Genomic DNA, 20,326 nt, shown 5'->3' with positions numbered 1-20,326 from the left:
AGAAGTTGAAAAAAGAAGAAGCTGCTTCAAACTACAGGCTGGGAACATTCTACCGATGACTTTCCAGTGTGCAATTTGCCACAATTATCGGCTACTGACATGTGAACACCTTAGCCAACTTGGCTTGGAATCAAACTTATAATACTAAAGTTTTGATTTGAAATCCCCCTTTTCTGTGATTAATTAAACGTCTAAAACCAAAACGAACAATTGACTGCAGCATATTTGAAGTGTCTTAATTGATTAGTTATTCAAAGTAAACACATAATCCTTTCTTATATAGCATAAGAAAGGACCTCATTCATCTTCTTCCTACTGAGACACCAAAGCTTTAGATACAATGGGAAGAGTTGATTCCTCTAATGAAACTGAAAATGCTCAGCCAGTCGGCGGTGTGCCAAATCCCTCATACCAAGGAGCATATGCACCAACACTAACAGGAACTCCATGGAGCACTGGCTTATTTGATTGTCATTTGGACCAAACTAATGGTATGTATACATTTTTGTCCTATACAATTGTAATCTTAGTGTCAGTTATGTCTGATCATGAGGCGTAGGAGTGATCATAAATTAACTAGTTTTACGCTGGTTGTCAGCCTACTACAACTCTCCTCCTGTAAGATAGTGTAGGCATTATGTAGCAATGATATTGATATTAAACATTGTTGTTTGTACAGCTGCCATGACAGCGTTGTTCCCTTGTTTGACGTTTGGACAGATAGCTGAAGTTCAAGATGCAGGAGAAATGAGTAAGTTGTTCTCTAAAATCTATCCAATAAGTCTTGTAAAAGAAGTGTGTTAGTAATTCTTTGTGATATTTGGATGGTGGCTGCAGCTTGTCCATTGGGGTCTTTTATGTATCTCTTGATGATGCCTGCTGTTTGCTCTCAATGGATCATGGGCTCCAAGTACAGAACAAAGTTGAGGCAGAGGTACAATCTGGTGGAAGCTCCCTATTCAGATGTAGTTTCTCACATCTTTTGTCCATTTTGTTCACTTTGTCAAGAGTTCAGAGAGCTTCGTATTAGGGGACTGGATCCAGCTCTTGGTATGAAATCATCTTTCCTATTAATATTCTGCTTTGTCATAGGCAAATCTAGAAACTAGAGTCAGTGAGTTTAGAATGAACGTAATCTTTTTTGTATGTATACATTCTCAAATGTTAATGTGGGTCTGTAAAACTTAATGCAGGTTGGAATGGCATTGTTGCTCAGCAGCAATATGGAAACCAGCAAATGAATCAAGCTCCCTCAGTACAATCCATGTACAAGTAAATTGAAGAGTATCTGATTTTTGTTATTGTTTAAATTAAGGTTGTAATTTTTAATTTTTTACCAAATTCTATTCATGTTTGAAGTTTATATCCTTTAATTCAAGCACCTGTTTGTATTATTGTTCCATTTCCGTTACAATGAAATTTTCTTTTTATTGAAAGAAATGCTCTAGGCCCTATTACCTTTTTTTTTTAAAAAATGAAAGAGTACTATTAAATAAAGTCCTTTTACGATTTCAATACTGAATTTTATTATAAGAAAAATAATCAAAAGTCTCAAAAATCACGCACAATTTAATTAGAGAGGTCTAGCTTGATGTGAAATGTGGTAACTCCTTTCGAATAAGAATGTTATTGCTCCGAAAATCAATAAAAAAATAAGTGCTAGTTTCAAACGAGTGAACAAAAATGGGAATTGCATAAATTGTTCACTCTCTTTTTCCTACTCATTCTTTTTTTTTGATCAACAACTCATAAAAGCGCTCTATACAATTTAAATGCGATTCAGACTCATTCAATTTGTTGTTTATCACTGTTGAGCCCTATTTAAATGGAAAAATAACTTAAATACACGATGATAAGTTTAGTATTCTCTAATTTTCCCTTCTTTTTTTAAATATTACATAATTCTCTTTTTTTAATTTTAGTAGAAGTTTAGACATACATAGAGTCTTCTCTCTCCTATAACACACACTTTCCCAATATCATGCCTATTTTTTCTCCACTAAAACACTCAGTCTTCTGAATCACTTTTTGATTTTGAATTATTAATTTTAACTAAAAACGTTTCACAACATTTAATATGAAATTTTGAATTTCAAAATTCAAAAAATTTGAAATTTCTGAAAATTGGACCATTGTTCTCTAGTTCTTCTTCTTCTTCTTACTCCATCATCCGTCTATAGTCTTTTTCTTCTTCTTCTTAATCCATTATCTGCTCTTATTTTCTTCTATTTTTTTCTTCTTGTTCATTGCTATATTACATCAGCCGTCTCTAGGTGTTCTTTTTCTTCTTACTCCATCATCCCTTCTTCTTTTCTTTTCTTTTTTTGTTTTTGTTCATTGTTCTATTACATCATATTAATGGATCTTTTTACTAATAAAAGGATTTATGATTCGGACGATGAAAATTGGAAAGAAAATAGAAAAAAGTCTTTGCATGATCCTATGAATGTTCGGAAGAATTCAAACAAAGATCTTGACGAATCATCTAAATCAATGGTTGACAAAATACACCAAAAAAGGAAAAAAAGAAGCAGCAACCATTGTTGTTGAAATTAGTAAAAATTTTAGTAAAGGAATCCCATATGTATCATGAATTTTTGAAAATTGTTATCATGTATCAAACAATAAATTTAATACATAAGTATTCAGTGTGTTATAGTGTGTTAGTCGATGCATTGATACATGAATTAGATGTGTATCATATGATTTCCTATGTATCAAGAGTTTTTGAAAATTGTTATCATGTATCAGTCAATAAGTTTAATAACTACGCCATCAAGTGTGCTTGCTGATACATATCGACTCAGTGTGTTATAGTGTTTAGACGATGCATTGATACATGAATTAGATGTGTATCATATGATTTTCTATATATCACGAGTTTTTGAAAATTGTTATCATGTATCAGTCAATAAGTTTAATAACTAGATGTTCATAAAAATGTCTTCAAACTAAATGATATAATCTTGAATTTTCAAAATTTGAAATTGTTATCCAATTACGTGCTGAATTAATGCTTATTAATGAACGGTTACCGTAATTTAAGTTGATTTAGATAACAAATTTAAATGTTCCGTTTTTTCCCTTTTTTAATCTTAACAGTTTTAAGTTACGGTGTATCATTTACCATGTATCACAACATACTAATGTATCATGCCACAACAATTTTAAGGAATTATTAGTAAATACTAAATTTATCGGGACAGAATGCAATTATTGTATTACACTGAGATTCCTTAAATTTATACTATTTAAATATATATTTAAAAAAATTACGCTTCAGTCTAGATTTTGAACTTGTGTTAGGCCCGGTATCATATCTTTACCATTACTTTAACAATCGGTGGCTTGTGCAAAATTTTCCCAATCACATGACGGGCGGCGGTATTGAATTTGGAGAGGTGAAGGGCAAACAGAAGATTTACTCAACCACTTTCGCTTCAATCGCTCTCCCTTTTCCCATGCATATTATTTTTCTTCTTCTATAAACCCTACCTTTCGGCTTTTCTATTCCGGTAAGTGAATATTGATTTGTTCTTCATCGAACATTGTCAATTTCAATAATGCTCATTCTCTGTGCTTTTATATGCGATCGCCCAATCAAACTGGAGTTATTAAATTTTTCATGTACGTGATTCGTCTTTGTTGAGATTGAGAAATGGTTGCAATCTGATTTTTGTTAACTCGCTGTGTGGAATTCAAGCGATCTCGTATTACATTTAGCTTTTTAACGAAGATTTTGCTCTTGGCGATTGAATTTTGTCTTTATAATATTGTATTTTCTTATTATTCTATTCAGGTGGGGCTAGGAGAAGGGAATATCGCCTTTTTGTTTCTATTTTTATTTTGTATGATATTGCTCTAACATGAGCTTTAAATGGAACACCATAGTCTAAGGATTCATATAGCCGACATTGACTTTGTAGCATTTAAGCTTAGTTGTTGATGTAGGCTGGGGGTGGGGGCGTTAAAGACTTGTAATTCTTTATGGAATAACTAATTCTGACTGTTGAATGAATCAGAAACAATGAGGAAAATACAATGCATTTTTAAATTCTATTGTGTAATTTATTAGGCTCTTTGTATTAGATTAAACAATTTCCATTTGTGTTCTTATTCTCATTAATCTCTTAATGGAGGTTGATGGATATTTGCATCTACACAAATATTCTGTATTCTTGGAGTACCATCTGTATTGTTTGCTGACATTCTCACACAGCATACTCTGTTGGCCCAGGATTCCCTTGGATGCTACACACTCTCCTATTTCGTTGTCCTTATAAGAGTTAGGGCTACCTGCTAGGTATGTTCATTGATATTTCTTTCAGTACCAATCAATATTCTGACTATCATTTGCGATACAATATCATTGTTTACAAGAGATTATGGAAACATTTGAGTCTTCCTTAATGAGAATAATTTTTTTCCATGACTTCTTTCTGCTTCCATTCCAAGGATAAGGAATTTATGAGCTTATTCTGTTGATATTGATTAACTATAACTTGGGACAGAAAGTATTGTTTTGTGATTTGGTTCTTATGCAAGATAAATGTAATACTCGAGTACCAAGATGTCTGCCAAACTAATGTTTGCCGTTGAACTTATATGTTACAGATACCTACTTGCCTGTTTGTGTGGGACTCGCGGCCTTGGAATGCTATGCGAAGGGGAGTTGTTCCAAACCTTGCTCACATTCAAACCATGCATCAAATCAATAAGTGAAGACCACACATCTTTTTCATAAGCTTTATCGCTTCATAAGTATATATTAGTATCTCAATTTATAATTTAACTAGCATTATTTTGGTGCATTTCACCAAGTTTGCCTGAGTCATTCCGCTATGGCAGATGATCATCATCATCACTAAGCCCCATCATTCTCTTAGTGATGTCAACGTCAGCAGAAGGTCCATATTGCCGGCAACAAGCCACAAAATAAAGCAGATTAAAAGCTGTCAATACAGCAAGAAGCCAGTAGTAATACTCATAGTGTCCCTTGTTGATATTGCTTGAAACCCAACTTTCTGTTCCTTCTCCTTTGGTGTACTTATCCACAGCACTCAAAATCACACTTGCTAAAAGACTTGCCACTGCCATTCCCAGTCCTAAAAGAGCAGATGCAATACTTGACATACTCTTTGGGAGCTCTGAATAATAGAACTCTGTGGAACCGATCGCACTGAATGCCTCTGCTATCCCGTTTAAACTGTTTGGTATTATGAGCCACAATGCCGACATCTCCACCAAACCCTGTGAATTGTTCAAGAGCCCTTGATTGATTGCTTTTCTTCGTCGAACATGTTCAACAATTCCAGAGACTACCATTGACATGCAAGAGATGAATATGCCAATTCCCATTCTGACTATTGGTTTTAGACGAACTGGTCTTCCTCTGATCTTCGATGCCAATGGAAGCATCATGCGGTCATAGAAAAAAACCCAAATTGTTAAAGCAATCATCATAAACATCCCAAATGACCCAGCTGGAATTTGGAATCCTTTATTTAGATGCCTATTCATGGATTGAGCTTGTAGTAGAGGGAATGAACTTTGGCTCAAGTTTATTGATATCATGATCCCCGTCGACCACAATGGCATGACTCTAACGAGGGATTTTAGCTCCTCAACTTGCTCCACTGTGCAAAGGTTCCATGGATTGGCTGCACCTCCATTTAGCTTAACATCTTCAGGGCTTTTAATGATGCAAGCTTTGTTTAAGAATCTCAATTTATCCGATGGCGCTTGAGGTCCTGAACCACTCTTGTGATGGTAATCAGAGTTCTGATTGGGGTAACGGAGTTTCCTATTCTTGCAGGCAACGACAAGTACTTGTATAAAGCTGGCAAAGACGTTCGAGCGAACCTTTGGCTTGATATAAAACGGAGAAGCAAGGAAGAAAAACAGCACGGATAAGAACATGAGGATTGCAGGAACTCCAAAACCTATTTTCCACCCGAATCTGTCTTGAAGGTAAACAATACCTGTCAGGGCAATCAGAACAGAGACTATGGATGAAGGCAAAGAAGCTCTCCAACACCGTACGCTTGTTGGAATTATTATCTCCCTTGTCAAACTGGTTAGCACCAAAAGCTAAAGAACACGGTCTTATACCTCCTGCACCAATTGACATGAGCAGAAACGAGAAAACCAAGAGCATGTATTGTGATGTCGTTGTAGATTTACAAGCCTGTCCTGATTGATTGCAAGGCGGAGGCCTTGCTCTCGGAATCATAGCTGTTAACCACAACACTGCTGTTCCCTGCAACAAGAGGACATTGACGTGTTAAAAGTCAGTAAGTTAACTACAATCCTCTTGTCTTATGGGCATAGAAAAATATACTGTATAACTAACAGGTCCAACTGAACATATCAGGTGCGCACTCGCAAAAAAACACTAACATTACAACAAACCTATAGCATCGCGCAAGCATTAGTGGTTGATTCTACAATGACCTATAGATCATACAGATTACGCTGACAAAGACTTAATAATTGGTGACCTCGACCTGAACGAGAAGAAAGATGAAATCGGAAACTATAAAACACTAATTAGCAACAGATTAGTTTTAAGTGAAAAGTAAGTTACCATGAAACTGAAGATGGAACCAAGGCCAATAGTGAGGAACCGACCTAAATAGGAATCAGCAACAACAGCTCCAACAATAGGCAAAAAATTGGTAGCAGCTGACCAGAAAAATAGAAGATTTTGAGTTGCAGTAATGTCCATCCTGTATTCTCTCATCAGATAAAATGTCATATTTGGTAAAAGCCCATAGCTAGCCACATTCTCCAGTGCCTCATTTGCTGAAATGATTCAAAATAAAACTTAATTATAAAACAAACAAAAAATCCCCAAAATATTTGAAATACTCCATTACCTATGATAAAAGGCATAGTCATAAGTCCACCCTTGTTTCTACTTTTAATTGGAATCAGAGAAGAATGTGAATAAGTTTGCCTCTCTGAATCCTCCATTTTAGATCCTTGATTTAAAGGAAGAAACTCCTCCATTTCTTGCTCCATCTCCTCACTTACTGGAGGTTATTAATCAGAGGAATTGGGGATGAAGGAAGTTAAAACAATGAAAAACGCTAAGTCAAAATGGAAAAAAAGATGATAAAACAGACAACCGCTGAATCTACAGAAACAAAATAATGATGGGGAAGTGAATGCAGCTGCCGGTTAGCAAATGCAAGAAAAAGGCACGACTCATCATCACATATTTCTATGTCTTCCCACTTTTTATATAATATTTTATCTCTCTCTATATAAAATTCTAATTAATACCATTGACCACATCATCACATATTTCCATATTTCCATGTCTTCTTATTTTTCTTTTTTGATTTTTTGTCATATAGTATATATTGTATCGAAGTCTGACTTTCTAACTTTAAATACTATTCGCACAAAATTTAAACTTAAAATTTCTAATTAAAAAATCAACATTTCCGTAATACTGTGTGAAAGGTTGCATTTCTTTTCCTCTTTGCTTGTCCCACTATTAATCTCTTAATAGAGTTTGTTAGATATTTGCATCTATGACAACTATTCTGCATTCTTTGTGTACAATACAATCTGTTCTGTTTGCTGAATATCTCAAACTGCACTCTGTTGGACCAGGATTCCCTTGGATGCTACACACTCTCCACAATATCCAGCTATATCAGAACGTTGTGTGTTAGGATTACCTGAGAAAGACTATGGTGAAGTGGTGTGTGCAATTGTTTTTCCTGACTCTAGCTGAGTTCAGAAGAAAACAAGCTGAGGAATTGAAGCCTGCACTAAGCTTGTCCCTTATAAGGTATTTCTCCTTGTTTTGTGAATTAATTTGACACAAAATATTTATGCAAGAACTAACTAACTTCATGCAAAATAGTTAATTTTATGAAATAAACACTTTATACATATATATATATGTCTGTAAGGCAGCATCAAGTTTGCGACATATTTTAGCTTCAACTTAAAAGTTGTTACTTTCTCTTATATATGTTTTGATTTAATCTTTATAGTACAAAGAAAGTCGAATAATATATGTACATTCTAATTTATTATTTACAATACAAACATTTTATCAAGTTTTTTGAGGTGAATGATAACGCACATTTCCAGAAACTAATTAAATAAATGTAATAAGCATACTTGTCAAATCATCCTGAATTTTTTGGGGCCCAAAAGAATGAATTTGGCAAAACTAATCAGTCATCATCATCACTAAGCTCCATCATTTTGATAGTGATGTCAACTTCAACAGAGGTTCCATATTGCCAGCAACAAGCCACAAAATAAATCAGATTGAAAGCTGTCAATAGAGCAAGAAACCAGTAGTAATACTCATAGTGTCCCTTGTTGATATTGCTTGAAACCCAACTTTCTTTCCCTTCTCCTTTGGTGTACTTATCCACAGCACTCAAAATCACACTTGCTAAAAGACTTGCCACTGCCATTCCCAATCCTAAAAGAGCTGATGCAATACTTGACATACTCCTTGGTAACTCCGAATAATAGAACTCTGTGGAGCCGATCGAGCTGAATGCCTCTGCTATCCCATTTAAACAGCTTGGTATTATGAGCCACAATGCTGACATCTCCACCAAACCCTGCGAGTTGCTCAACAGCCCTTGATAGATTGCTTTTCTTCGTCGAACATGTTCAATAATACCAGAGACTACCATGGACATGCAAGAGACAAATATGCCAATTCCCATTCTGACTATAGGTTTTAGACGAACTGGTCTTCCTTTGATCTTTGATGCCAATGGAAGCATCACTCGGTCATAGAGAAAAACCCAAATTGTTAACGCAATCATCATAAACATCCCAAATGATCCTGCTGGAATTTCGAACCCTTTAGTTAGATGTCTATCCATGGATTGAGCTTGTAATAAAGGGAATGAACTTTGGCTCATGTTTATTGATATCATGATCCCCGTTGACCACAATGGCAAGACTCTAATGAGGGCTTTTAGCTCCTCAACTTGCTCCACTGTGCAAAGGTTCCATGGATTGGCTGCAACTCCATTTGGCTTAACATCTTCAGGTCTTTTAATGATGCAAGCTTTGTTTAAGAATCTCAATTTCTCCGTTGGCACTTGAGGTCCTGAACCATTCTTGTGATGATAATCAGAGTTCTGATTGGGGTAATGTAGTTTCCTATTCTTGCAGGCAACGACAATTACTTGTATAAAGCTGGCAAACACATTTGAGCGAACCTTTGGCTTGATATAAAATGGAGATGCAAGGTAGAAAGACAGAGCGGATAAGAACATGAGGATGGCAGGAACTCCAAAACCTACTTTCCACCCCAGTCTGTCTTGTAGGTAAACGATGCCCGTCAGGGCAATCAAAACAGAAGCTACGCATAAAGTATAATACCAGGTAAAGAAGCTCTCCATCATCTTATACTTGTTGGGATTATTATCTCCCTTGTCTAACTGGTTAGCACCAAATGCTAAAGAAGACGATCTTATACCTCCAGCACCAATTGACATGAGCAGAAATGAGAAAACCAAGAGCATGTATTGTGATGTCGTTGTAGATTTACAAGCCTGTCCTGATTGATTGCAAGGCGGAGGTCTTGCTTTCGGAATCATTGCTGTTAACCACAACACTACAGTTCCCTGTAACAACAGGGCATTCAAGTGTTAAAATTAGGTAAGTTCCTCTCGTCTTATGGGAATAGTCACATATACTGTATAGTTAACACGTCCAACTGAACCTATTTTCCTAGTGAACACTTGCAAAAACACACTGGAATTACTAACAAATATTTACCACCATCGGCCAAGCTTCCGTGGTTGATTTTACACTGACCTATAAATCATACAGATCACTCAGACAAAGCTAACTTTATCATTGCTCAAATGTTCCCTTTACTAATTTAAAAAGTGGTGGTTTAATTAGTTATCTTAGAAATAAATATTTGTAGCAGCAATTAGGGTAATAAGGACAGTACTATTTTTCATAACTTAACCACCATTGGATCCTCTGACAGTAATAACGCATGCTGATGATTATAATATTTGTCACAAATCACGATTACGAAATTCTAAATTAGTATACGCTCTGTTTATTTGCTTGTTCAATTTTAACTTGACACATCTATTAAAAAAAAAAATTGACATAATAAATTTATCATTTTACCCTTATTAATTGATCGAATTTCAAAGTTAATTTACTCATTGAAAAGGTTTTAATCTTTCTAAAAATATTAACTCTCTAAATAAATTGTGAATATAATAGAAAAAAGAATATTTTTTTTTTGACTTATCAAAAATAAAAAGTAAAAAATTAAAATTGAACAAGTTAAAACAGGTGGATTATAAAATGAAATTAGCATTTTCTTCAGAAATATATTATAATTCAATTAGAAAAGTTCTTAAAAAGAACACTTCTAATGAAGTAAAAAAAAGATCAATAAAGATTGTCATCATAAAGGACAAAACTAACGCATATTTAAAGTAGACAAGCGGTTCCATAATATTAAATCCCATAAAAATACTTATAAAACTGTTAATGAAAATTTGTAGCTCATTTGGATGGAGTGTTAAAGTTACATAAGCTTTTTCGATAAATTTTATTTATGTAAGTATGAGAATAGATCGTTTCTAATAAAATTTGAGTTTATTTTTAAAAACTTAATAATATCGGAAGAGTATAAAAAGCACACCTTTATTATGCGTAATATTTCTACAACTGATAAACTATCTTAATTAATATTAAAATCAGTGGGAGATTGTTGATTTTTCATTTTAATATTAGTATTTTATATATTAATTTGCTTATAATGGAGTACAAAGATGCCGTATTTCCATTCTTCTTGGTTGCTATTCTTTTTAACCGTTAGTGGGCTATTGATCGTGAGTTAGCCCTCATTTATTGTTGTAAGTAGGGTTGTCAAAAATGAATTCAAATATAAGTAACCTGTTTAATTTATTCAGAATTTAAAGGGTGGATTCAAGATAATTTGATTGGGTTCAATCTCAACACATTCAAGCTTAATCAATTTGAAGAGAATTGTCAATTGAGCCAATTCAATTTTCAATTTCAATTTGTTTAAAACTTGTTATGAAGATATGTATCTATATTAAAGATATGAATTATTATTTATTAAACATCTTTTAGGATTTATCTATCAATTTGTTACTTTTCATCAAAAAATTCTTGAGCGACAATATGTTAAGTTATTGAAATTAATCGGGTCAAATTGGGTGGGTCAATACCCAATCTATTTTTTAGCCCATTTGAGTCCAACCCATTTGAATCAAAAGTAAACTTGGGTTGGTCAAGACCCAACCCGATTTCTATTCAACTCATTTTAATATTTCTAATTTCAAATCAATCCGCCCATTTGACACCCCTAGTTGTAACTTGTAACGTAGGGCGGTAGTTTCTTATTCCCATTGGTGACCATTACTTCTCCTTCATTCGTTCTTTATTCTGATTCTTCATTTATTTATTATACCTTGTAATTTTGTGCCTTAGCTAGAAAGATTTTTATTTCTTTATTTTAGTTTCAATTGTAATTTGTAATTTAGTAATTTTCACGAACATTTTATTTCTGTATTTTGTGTATGAAAAATATCCGACAAAATTTTGTAAGTTTTGTTTTAAAGAATCGTTGACATCCCCACAAAGTTAGTCGAGTTTTAACATTTTTTTTAGTGATGTTACGAGTCTCTTTTTCGAATTGAGTTACATTAAAAGTTAAAAGTGAGTATTACGTCATTCAGATAGCTTAGATGATAGGAAGAAAAAATCAAAAAACTTTCATCAATTTATTTTTATGCAAAAATATAGAGATAATCTCAAAAAATAAATGTTAATTTTTAATTTATAAGATGAAATAAGAAGGTATAAGTGAATTACCATGAAACTGAAGATGGAACCAAGGCCAATAGTAAGGAATCGACCTAAATAGGAATCAGCAACAACAGCTCCAACAATAGGCAAAAAATTAGTAGCAGCTGACCAGAAAAACAGAAGATTTTGAGTTGTAGTAATGTCCATCCTGTAATCTCTCATCAGATAAAATGTCATATTTGGTAAAAGCCCATAGCTCGCCACACTCTCCAGTGCTTCATTTGCTGTAACAATTCAAAAATAAAACTTAAAACTTAATTACAACACAAAACAAGAAATATTTGAAATAGTTCAGTATATACCTATAATAAAAGGAATGGTAATTAATCCACCCTTTTTTCTACTTTTAATTGAAGAATTTTGCTTCTCTGAATCCTCCATTTGAGATAAAGGAACATACTCTGCCATCTCTTCCTTCACTTACTGGAGATTAGGAATTGAGGATCAAAATGATTAAAATTTTTGTTTGGTTCTACAGACACAAAATAATTATGGGGTAGAAGCACCTGCATTTTATCAAATGCAAAGAAAAAAGGCATGTATCAATATATGTAACTCCTATCAGGGGTCATGAGGTGACACCAAATAGTCCTATGATTAAATAATATTTCCTCGGTTTCTACATTTGACATAATTTTAATTTAGAATCGCAAGATTAAAAATTCTTTTTTTTTCTTAACGTTCCAAGTCAAACTAGGCTATCTTTTTTGAAACGGAGGGAATATTGTTAATTTGAGATAACTTATTTCGAGATTAATAATTAATATCAAAATAAGTTATTCTTTTACTTGGATGGTGTAGTGACCTCGAGATGACTTTGTATGCAATAAATTTTAAAGTGATAGAAATAAATTAAAATCACCAAAAAAAATAGGAAGAAACATAATTTTATTCATCAAGATTGCAGGTGAAATTTCGTTTATCCCTTAATTCTTTTCTCATATGATGTTTCTCCATAAATCGTAGGTTGTTTGTAACGTATTTCTCGACCTAGGATGATTTTGACTTGATCTACATAATTTGCGGATGATTTGGACTTGATCTACATAATTTGCAGGTCGTTACTGGTGTATTTCTCAAACTAGAATGATTTGGACTTCATCTACATACTTCGAGGGCCATTAGTTGCATATTTCTCAAATTAGTATGATTTGGACTTGATATTCATAAATCAATGGGCGTTAGTGACCTATTTAATATGATTTGCATTTGATATCTTTATGAATATTCGATGAATTTGTAAAATATGAGATATTCACAATTTATTTATGAAATTTTTGAGATTTTGATTTCTTTATGAAATTTTTGAGATGTCTTTTTAAAGAAATGTACCATTTATATAGAGGTAATGAATTAAGGTTTAGAGTTGAGTAGCCTCCGAGAATTCTAATTGAAATTGAACACACCTTGTAAAGTCTCAACTCAAATTGAACACGTTTTGTAGGGTATTATAAAATTTCAAAATCTACAAACTTATCTTGGAATACAATAAATAGACAAAAGTATCTCATTAAACTCTTTTCATACATGACTATTTTCACATTCGTGATGGATTTTTTAAACATATAAATCGTTTTTAAAATTTATGTAATACATATTATTTTAAATAAAACAAATCAAACACTTTGTAAAAAAAAATCTCGCAAACTAATTAATCTCATCATAATCTATCTCATTATAATTAATCTCATCTATATCTCTTTTTGTCTAGTATTATGGCTTAAGTCATATGTTACCCTTTAAAATTATTCGCATATTTCAGTTATACACCTTAACTTGGCTTGTATCGATTGAATACTTTAATTTTAACAAATTTATATTTATTAAACACAAAATAAAAATATATTCAAATACAAATGTGCGCGTCTCAAAGACAAATACTTAACAAGATAGACTAATAAAATAATAACACGTGACAATTAAAAAAGAATTTAAAAGAAAAAAATTATTTTCAATCAACAACCCCCCTGCCCCTTCTTCTTCGTCAAAATCTGCTACCCTTTCAAAGATTTTCACCCATTATGCCTTTATTTTCTATCCGCTAATAATCATTTATCATCATAATTATATATAAAAACGACACTTTTTGCCTAAGAAAATAACCAAGTTATATTATTTTTATCAGAAAAAAATGAAATTTTGCTAGAATATTTGAGATTTAGATCTATATAATAGCAATTTTGAAAAAAAAAAAAAAAAAAAGCAAAAGAAGAATCATAAAGGATGAGAGAAAGAGAGAGACCTTCAGTGAAGAAAATTTATTTCTTATTTTTTATTCTTCTGTTTTTTAATATTGTTTGAAGTGTATAAGCTGGAAAATAAAAAAAATAAAGAACTTAATTTTAATTGCTATACGTACTCAAAGAGTACGGAATACTCTTTTATTAATTATACTAACATTTTGTGTCTAAGAAGAATGATTCATAAACAAATAAAGTGTTCTATAGGTTCGAACAGGGGTGTCAAATGGGCAGGTTAAGTTGAAATTAGAGATATTAAAATGAATAAATCGATCGCCCAAGTTTATTTTGTGCTCAAATGGGCTTAAAACGGATTGGGTCTTGATCCACCTATTTGATCCGATTGATTTTAATAATTTTAACATATTGATATCTTATAATCACAATTCAAATTTTCGCTCAAGATTTTTTTTTTGAAAAATAACGAATGGATAGATAAATCCTAAAATGTTAATTAGATAATAATTCATACATTTAATATATGAACATATCTTAGCAAAAAGTTTTAAAATTGGTTAAAATTGGAGATTATATTGAGCTCAATCGAGGACTCTCTTAAAATGATTTAGGCTTTAGGCTTGAATGAGTTGAGATTGTAGCAAATTCAAATTATTTTGAGTCCAACCATTAAAATTCTCGACGGATTACCTATGTTTGGATTCATTCTTAACACCCTAAGTACAAGATTCAGTTGATATGTCCAAATAAAATATGTCTTCAACTTTAAGTAGTCGTCGATAACTTAAACCTAGTATTATATTAGATTAGACACTATAGCATGACATCTATAAAATTAAGAGGGTTAACCAAATCTCTTTCTGATTTTAAAATATTTTAAATTATTGAGTATTGTAATTTATAATATTTTTGACGTAATATGTCCGTCTTTATTTATGTGATACATATAAAAATTTGAGACTCAAATAAAGTTTTAACATTTTAAATTGTAAATTTTATCATTTATAATGCATTTTACTTTTATTCCAAATAATTAATATTAACTATCTTTCTTGATTTTAATTGGCATAAGTAATATTCCAAAAGTTAACTAATTTTTCAATCAAATATTTGAAGTTATTAATAATGTATTGTACTCATTATTATAATTGATGAAAATTAATTTATTAGGACTTTTTCTCAACCCCACATGGCCATTAATGAAAAGAAAAAACAATAGGCAACTACCATTCAAAGACATCACGAAATTCAATTTGCCTACAAATTTAACAAATTCCAAAACAATCTCTTTGAATTTAAGATTCTCTCATTTTTTTCTTTAAGATAAGATATATATAAAAATATACCTATACTTATAAGAATTAAGAAAATGAAATCCCCTCTTAACCCCTACTAATAATATACAAGTGGGATAATTAGACCGGTCATGCTCGACATGTTTTGCTGACACTTTTCTATATTCAATTTTTTTTTTCTTTCGTCTTAATTCATTTGTTTTATATTTAAATTTTTTATATATTTAAAAGATTATGTAAAAAATGTTATAAATTATGATGATTGATAATTTAAAATATTTTTTTAAAAAAAATACATTAAAATGATTGTTTATAAAAAAAAATTAATTGATTCTTAAAGATCCATCTGTATCACATAAAATAAGATAAAATAAGTAAATATATATTATTTGATTTTAAAAATTAAATATTTGATTGACTCTTAAAATTCTTTACCTATACATTCACGTGAGAAAAGAGAAGCGACAAATTCTACAATAAGAATTCAAATGATTCATTGCAAGGCTTCACTCCAGAATAAAGGAAAACAAAATAACAGAATTGGATTGTATAAAATAGAACCTTCAAACGAAGCTTCTTTTTTGTAAAAAAAGAATAACGTAAACTATAGGATAATACTTCCTTCATCCAATGGAAGCATCACTTGGTCATATAGAAAAACCCAAACTAGAGGTGTTGTTAATCGCTGACACTAGTCAGGAGTGGTTCAAATATATTAGAGGTCTAAAGTAAAAATCAAACGGGGTCGTAAATTTGAATCGTTAAAAACTTTTATATAATTAATTTTCTTCTAGTTTGCAATTGATAATATAATTATTCTTATTTAAAATTATTTTTCATGAGATATAATACTCTAAATATGTCAAATTTCTTCTAATAATTCCTTTATTTTCATATAAAATTTACTTATTCTACAAATAGTATTCACTATTTATTAAAAAATAATAACTTATAACCTATTATTATTAAAAACGAGACACTAGTGTTCCGTGCAACAACAGAGCATTCAAGTGTTTCTATATTAATTAATGAAATAATGTTTAATTAGCTGCTATTTAGAAATTAATATTTGTAGCAGCAATTAGGATGATAAGGACATTACTATTTTTCAAAACTGAATACTGGATCCTCTGACTGTAATAACCCAAGCTGAAAGTTATAATATTTGTTACGAATCACGATTAGAAAGTTCTAAACTAGTACATGCCTTAAAATTTTGACTTAGTATAACTATTAAGAAGATAATAAGTTATATTATTATTTTACCATGATTAATTGATTAAATTTCAAAACTAATTTACTCATTAAAGAGATTTTATCTTTTTCAAGAATCAGTAAATCATACACTTGAAATTGTAAATGAATCTATTTTAAGTTTTACTACTTAGAAGAGGAAATACGGAGGAGCTAAAGGTGAAGTTTCCTGATTTATAAAGAGAGGAACTAAGAGCCGAGATAGATTTACAAAAAGTAATTTTTAAAAAGTATTTTTGAAAGTGTTGGAATTTATTTAAAAAAAATAGATATGTATTTAGATAAAAGTGCTAAAGTTAAAAAAGAGTCGCTGATGTGTTTGACAAATAAGTGTTGGTAAATACTTTTTTTAATCAAAATGTCTGAAATACCTTTAAAGTTGTTAACATAATAAAGTTGATTAATTTAATAATAATAATAATATATAATAATAATAAAATAATATGAAAAAAATATTAATAATAATAAAATAATATGAAAATATATAATAATAATAATAATATATAATAATAATAAAGAATAATAAAATAAAAAAATATTAATAATAATAATATATAATAATAAAATAAATAATAATAATAATTAAATATAAATAACAATAATAAATAATAATAATAACAATGATAATATAACAATATGAAAATAATAATAATAAAAATTATGATAATAATAACAATAATAATAAATAAATAATATATAATAATAATAAAAATAATAATAAAATAATATGAAAATAATAATAATAATAATATAATGATATATAATATATAATAATAATAATAAAGAATGATAAAATAAATAATAAAAAAATAACAATAATAATAGATGATAATAATAATAAAGAATAATAAAATAAATAATAATAATAATAATAATATAATAATAATAATAATAATAATAATAAAATAAAATAAAATAAAAATAATAATAATAATAAAAGAATTAAAGATAAAAAAATAATATACACCATCAACATAAGATGACTTTTAAGTTGAAAAAGAAATATTCCCACTTAGCTTTTAGATTAAAATAACTTATTTTTTATTTAAATAAGTTAATTTGATATTTGTTAAACACTCTAATAAATAAGAAATTAATTTTTAAATCAATTTGATAACTTTTAAGTCCATTTAAAAAGGCTCTAAGTTTCCTTCTACGAGCATCATCGCCTATCACAAAGTTGGGTCCACCTACTTTCGTGCACTCTTCTTCAATTAAAATTGATCGGTTTGTCCTTTGATATTTTATTTGTTTAAATTGTTTTTATTTTTAAGATTTTTCTTTTAAAAAAGTATTAAAATAAATTTTAAAATTTAAATTTTTATTAGAATTAAGCAACATATATTATTGAAAAATTATGTAAATATATGCTAAAATATAGTACTAAAAATTTGATCAACTCTCATAATTTTATGTATACTATATAATTGTAATTGAGTGAGAAATATATATTATTTAAAAGTTACATGAAATTATGTATTAAATTATGAATAAATTCTGAAATTTTATAATTACTGAAATAAAGTGACTAAATGAGCAATATATATTATTTAAAAATTATATTAACAATATTATGAATCACTCACATAAATAAAGACATATACAATGACAAATATTGAATTCGTACTTGTACGAATTCATTGATTCTAGTCCATGTATAAAAGAAAAGAAAGAATGTGAGGTTTTCGACAAGTTATTTATAATTTTCCTTTTGACTTTTTATAAAAATTGTCAATTTGATTGATAGCCTTGAAAATGGTTTGCAATTCAACTTACATAAATTTGAATACATAATTATTGATACATTATGTACCAATATGCTTTACTTATTGAGGGGGGAATGCTGAAAAATCAATAGATTAATTTATATTCATTGATAGTGGACAGAAATAATAGCACCATCAATTTATTTTTAGAAATATTTATTTTTTTTAATTTAATTATTATATTTTCATATTTAGAGATTAATTATTCTTTAAGCTTTTTTTTTTTTCAAAAACGCTTTATAAATTTAAAATTATTTTGAAACAATGTTCAAATATTTTTTATACTATCGATTTTGAGTATTACTTAAATAAAATTGGAATACACATGAAGACATATGAATCAAAATTTGTTTTCAATTAATTTTTGTACTGTCGATAAAATGAACGAAGAGGAAAAATGTTGAAGCAATGGAAGCATCTATCCAAAAACTTTTTCATGTTAGAAAGAAAACTTAATAAGTTATAAATATTTTTTTTTTATGAAATCAATTAGTCTAGATTTTAAAAAGAAAAAAAATAAAAAGTTACCATCAATAATTCATTTAATGCATAATTAAGGGAAAAAATGAAAATCAAACTAAGATCACATAAATTACGCTATTCCATTTCAAATTATTGTCAAGAATTCAATTATAAGTGTAACAAATCAAATAATTCTAAAATTAGATTTCTTCTTCTTGTTCACGTTTTCTCTGTATTATAAAAAGAATTGTAATTTTCTTGGAGAAGAATATATAGTTGAGTAACCATAAAAAATACTAACTCATAATAGATAACAAAAAAAATCTTTTAAAGTTAAATTCTTACTCTGTGATCCCCTTTATCGAAAAATTATATTGTATATATAAATAAAATATTATATAAAATGGTTAAATAATGTATTTTGAACATCCTTAACATAACAAGGTGTTGTAGCGTAGTTATTTTAGATACTTTGAAAGAGTCAAATTTTTATGAGTTTATGTGTTCAAATCTCGCTAACAGCAACTTTAAGCCTTTTTTTCTTCAAAATTTTTCATGTATATTACGTTTTTTTTCAAAAACTTTCATGTATATTACGTGGTTAAATTTTTAAAATTTCTAGGGCACCTATCATCTTTTTCCTCTGTTTTTCAATTTTTTTTCATGTATTAACAAACTTTTTTTCAAAAAAAAGTTCTTGTATATTATGTAGTTTAATTTTTAAAATTTCTAATTTAATATTTTTCATATATATGACGTATTTTTTTTAAAAAAAATTCTTGTATATTATGTAGTTAAATTTTTAAAATTTCTAGGATGTCTTTCATCTTTTTTCTTTTATTTTTTTCAAAAAAAAATTGTTGTATATTACGTAGTTTAATTTCAAAAAATTTTAATATACTCATTCAGCCAAAAAAAATGTATTCATATATAATTTCTAAACACTCTTTGTGAAATTTCTGATCCAATGATTGGTCTTTTAACCTGTAAAGTTCTCAAAATATAATGACTAGTATATAAAAACACATGAAACTTTTGTCATGTTATTTTGCAGTGTGACAAAATAAAGAAAAAAACATTTGTCATATTATTAAAATATAGATTGCCAGTTTATCAATTATTTGATTATAATCCGTTAGAATTTTAGTTTTTATATTTTGACTCTTTAATTAAATAAAATAAATAAGTATACTGCTCAAATCATGCTGAATATATTGAGGGCTGAAAAGAAGGAATTAGGGTAAGTGGACTACATGATATAAGGAAAATTGTATATAATGACGAATTAATAAATTAAATTAAATATTATAATCATCCTTCGATTTAATTGTGATCAGTAGAAAATTGTATGTCAGTCACCTCTTTTCTTCAAACTCTGCTCGACACTCTCCTCTCTCGTCCTATCTCTCGCTCGCTTCCTCTCACTTTTATACAAATACAAGTGTATGAAATCTGCTTTTATTTGTAAAAATTAAGAAAAATTGTTATA

The 20,326-nt window shown here is 29.5% G+C and overlaps 3 protein-coding genes and 1 long non-coding RNA gene across 6 annotated transcripts; 2 read left to right on the top strand and 2 right to left on the bottom strand.

Annotated features, from left to right (window-relative positions):
- The first annotated feature begins 173 nt into the window (after positions 1-173).
- On the top strand, positions 174-1,440 carry LOC101260330 (protein PLANT CADMIUM RESISTANCE 8-like). The gene is made up of 4 exons (XM_004236354.5): positions 174-491; positions 680-751; positions 838-1,050; positions 1,194-1,440. Exons 1-4 carry the CDS (start codon positions 341-343, stop codon positions 1,274-1,276), a joined length of 519 nt encoding a protein of 172 aa, XP_004236402.1. The 5' UTR covers positions 174-340; the 3' UTR covers positions 1,277-1,440.
- Positions 1,441-3,371: 1,931 nt separating this feature from the next.
- On the top strand, positions 3,372-11,132 carry LOC104646541 (uncharacterized). Of its 3 annotated transcripts, XR_011220252.1 has the most exons (8): positions 3,372-3,515; positions 4,238-4,303; positions 4,615-4,761; positions 4,849-6,293; positions 7,624-7,804; positions 9,166-9,378; positions 9,479-9,654; positions 10,941-11,132. It is a non-coding gene; the product is annotated as an uncharacterized lncRNA (long non-coding RNA). The 3 variants fall into 3 exon arrangements; XR_011220253.1 differs by lacking the exon at positions 10,941-11,132 and having other exon boundaries at positions 4,615-4,718; positions 4,849-6,289; positions 9,479-9,842; XR_011220251.1 differs by lacking the exon at positions 10,941-11,132 and having other exon boundaries at positions 9,479-9,842.
- Positions 4,716-7,237, bottom strand: LOC101266205 (protein NRT1/ PTR FAMILY 1.2). Its single transcript, XM_004235632.5, is given in 4 exon segments — positions 4,716-6,016; positions 6,018-6,259; positions 6,587-6,804; positions 6,879-7,237. Coding segments are annotated over 4 exon segments (1,782 nt in total). The 5' UTR covers positions 7,024-7,237; the 3' UTR covers positions 4,716-4,839.
- On the bottom strand, positions 7,951-13,322 carry LOC112940035 (protein NRT1/ PTR FAMILY 1.2). Its single transcript, XM_026030210.2, has 3 exons — positions 12,165-13,322; positions 11,869-12,086; positions 7,951-9,620 (listed from the first exon to the last, which is right to left on the bottom strand). The coding sequence occupies exons 1-3, from the start codon at positions 12,268-12,270 to the stop codon at positions 8,199-8,201; spliced, it is 1,746 nt and encodes a 581-aa protein (XP_025885995.1). The 5' UTR covers positions 12,271-13,322; the 3' UTR covers positions 7,951-8,198.
- Between the last annotated feature and the right edge of the window lie 7,004 nt (positions 13,323-20,326).

This window comes from Solanum lycopersicum, chromosome 3, assembly GCF_036512215.1.
Source record: "Solanum lycopersicum chromosome 3, SLM_r2.1".
Classification (NCBI taxonomy): Eukaryota; Viridiplantae; Streptophyta; class Magnoliopsida; order Solanales; family Solanaceae; genus Solanum; species Solanum lycopersicum.
The sequence above is the reverse complement of the archived record's forward strand: the minus strand, read 5'-3'. Positions and strand labels throughout refer to the sequence as shown.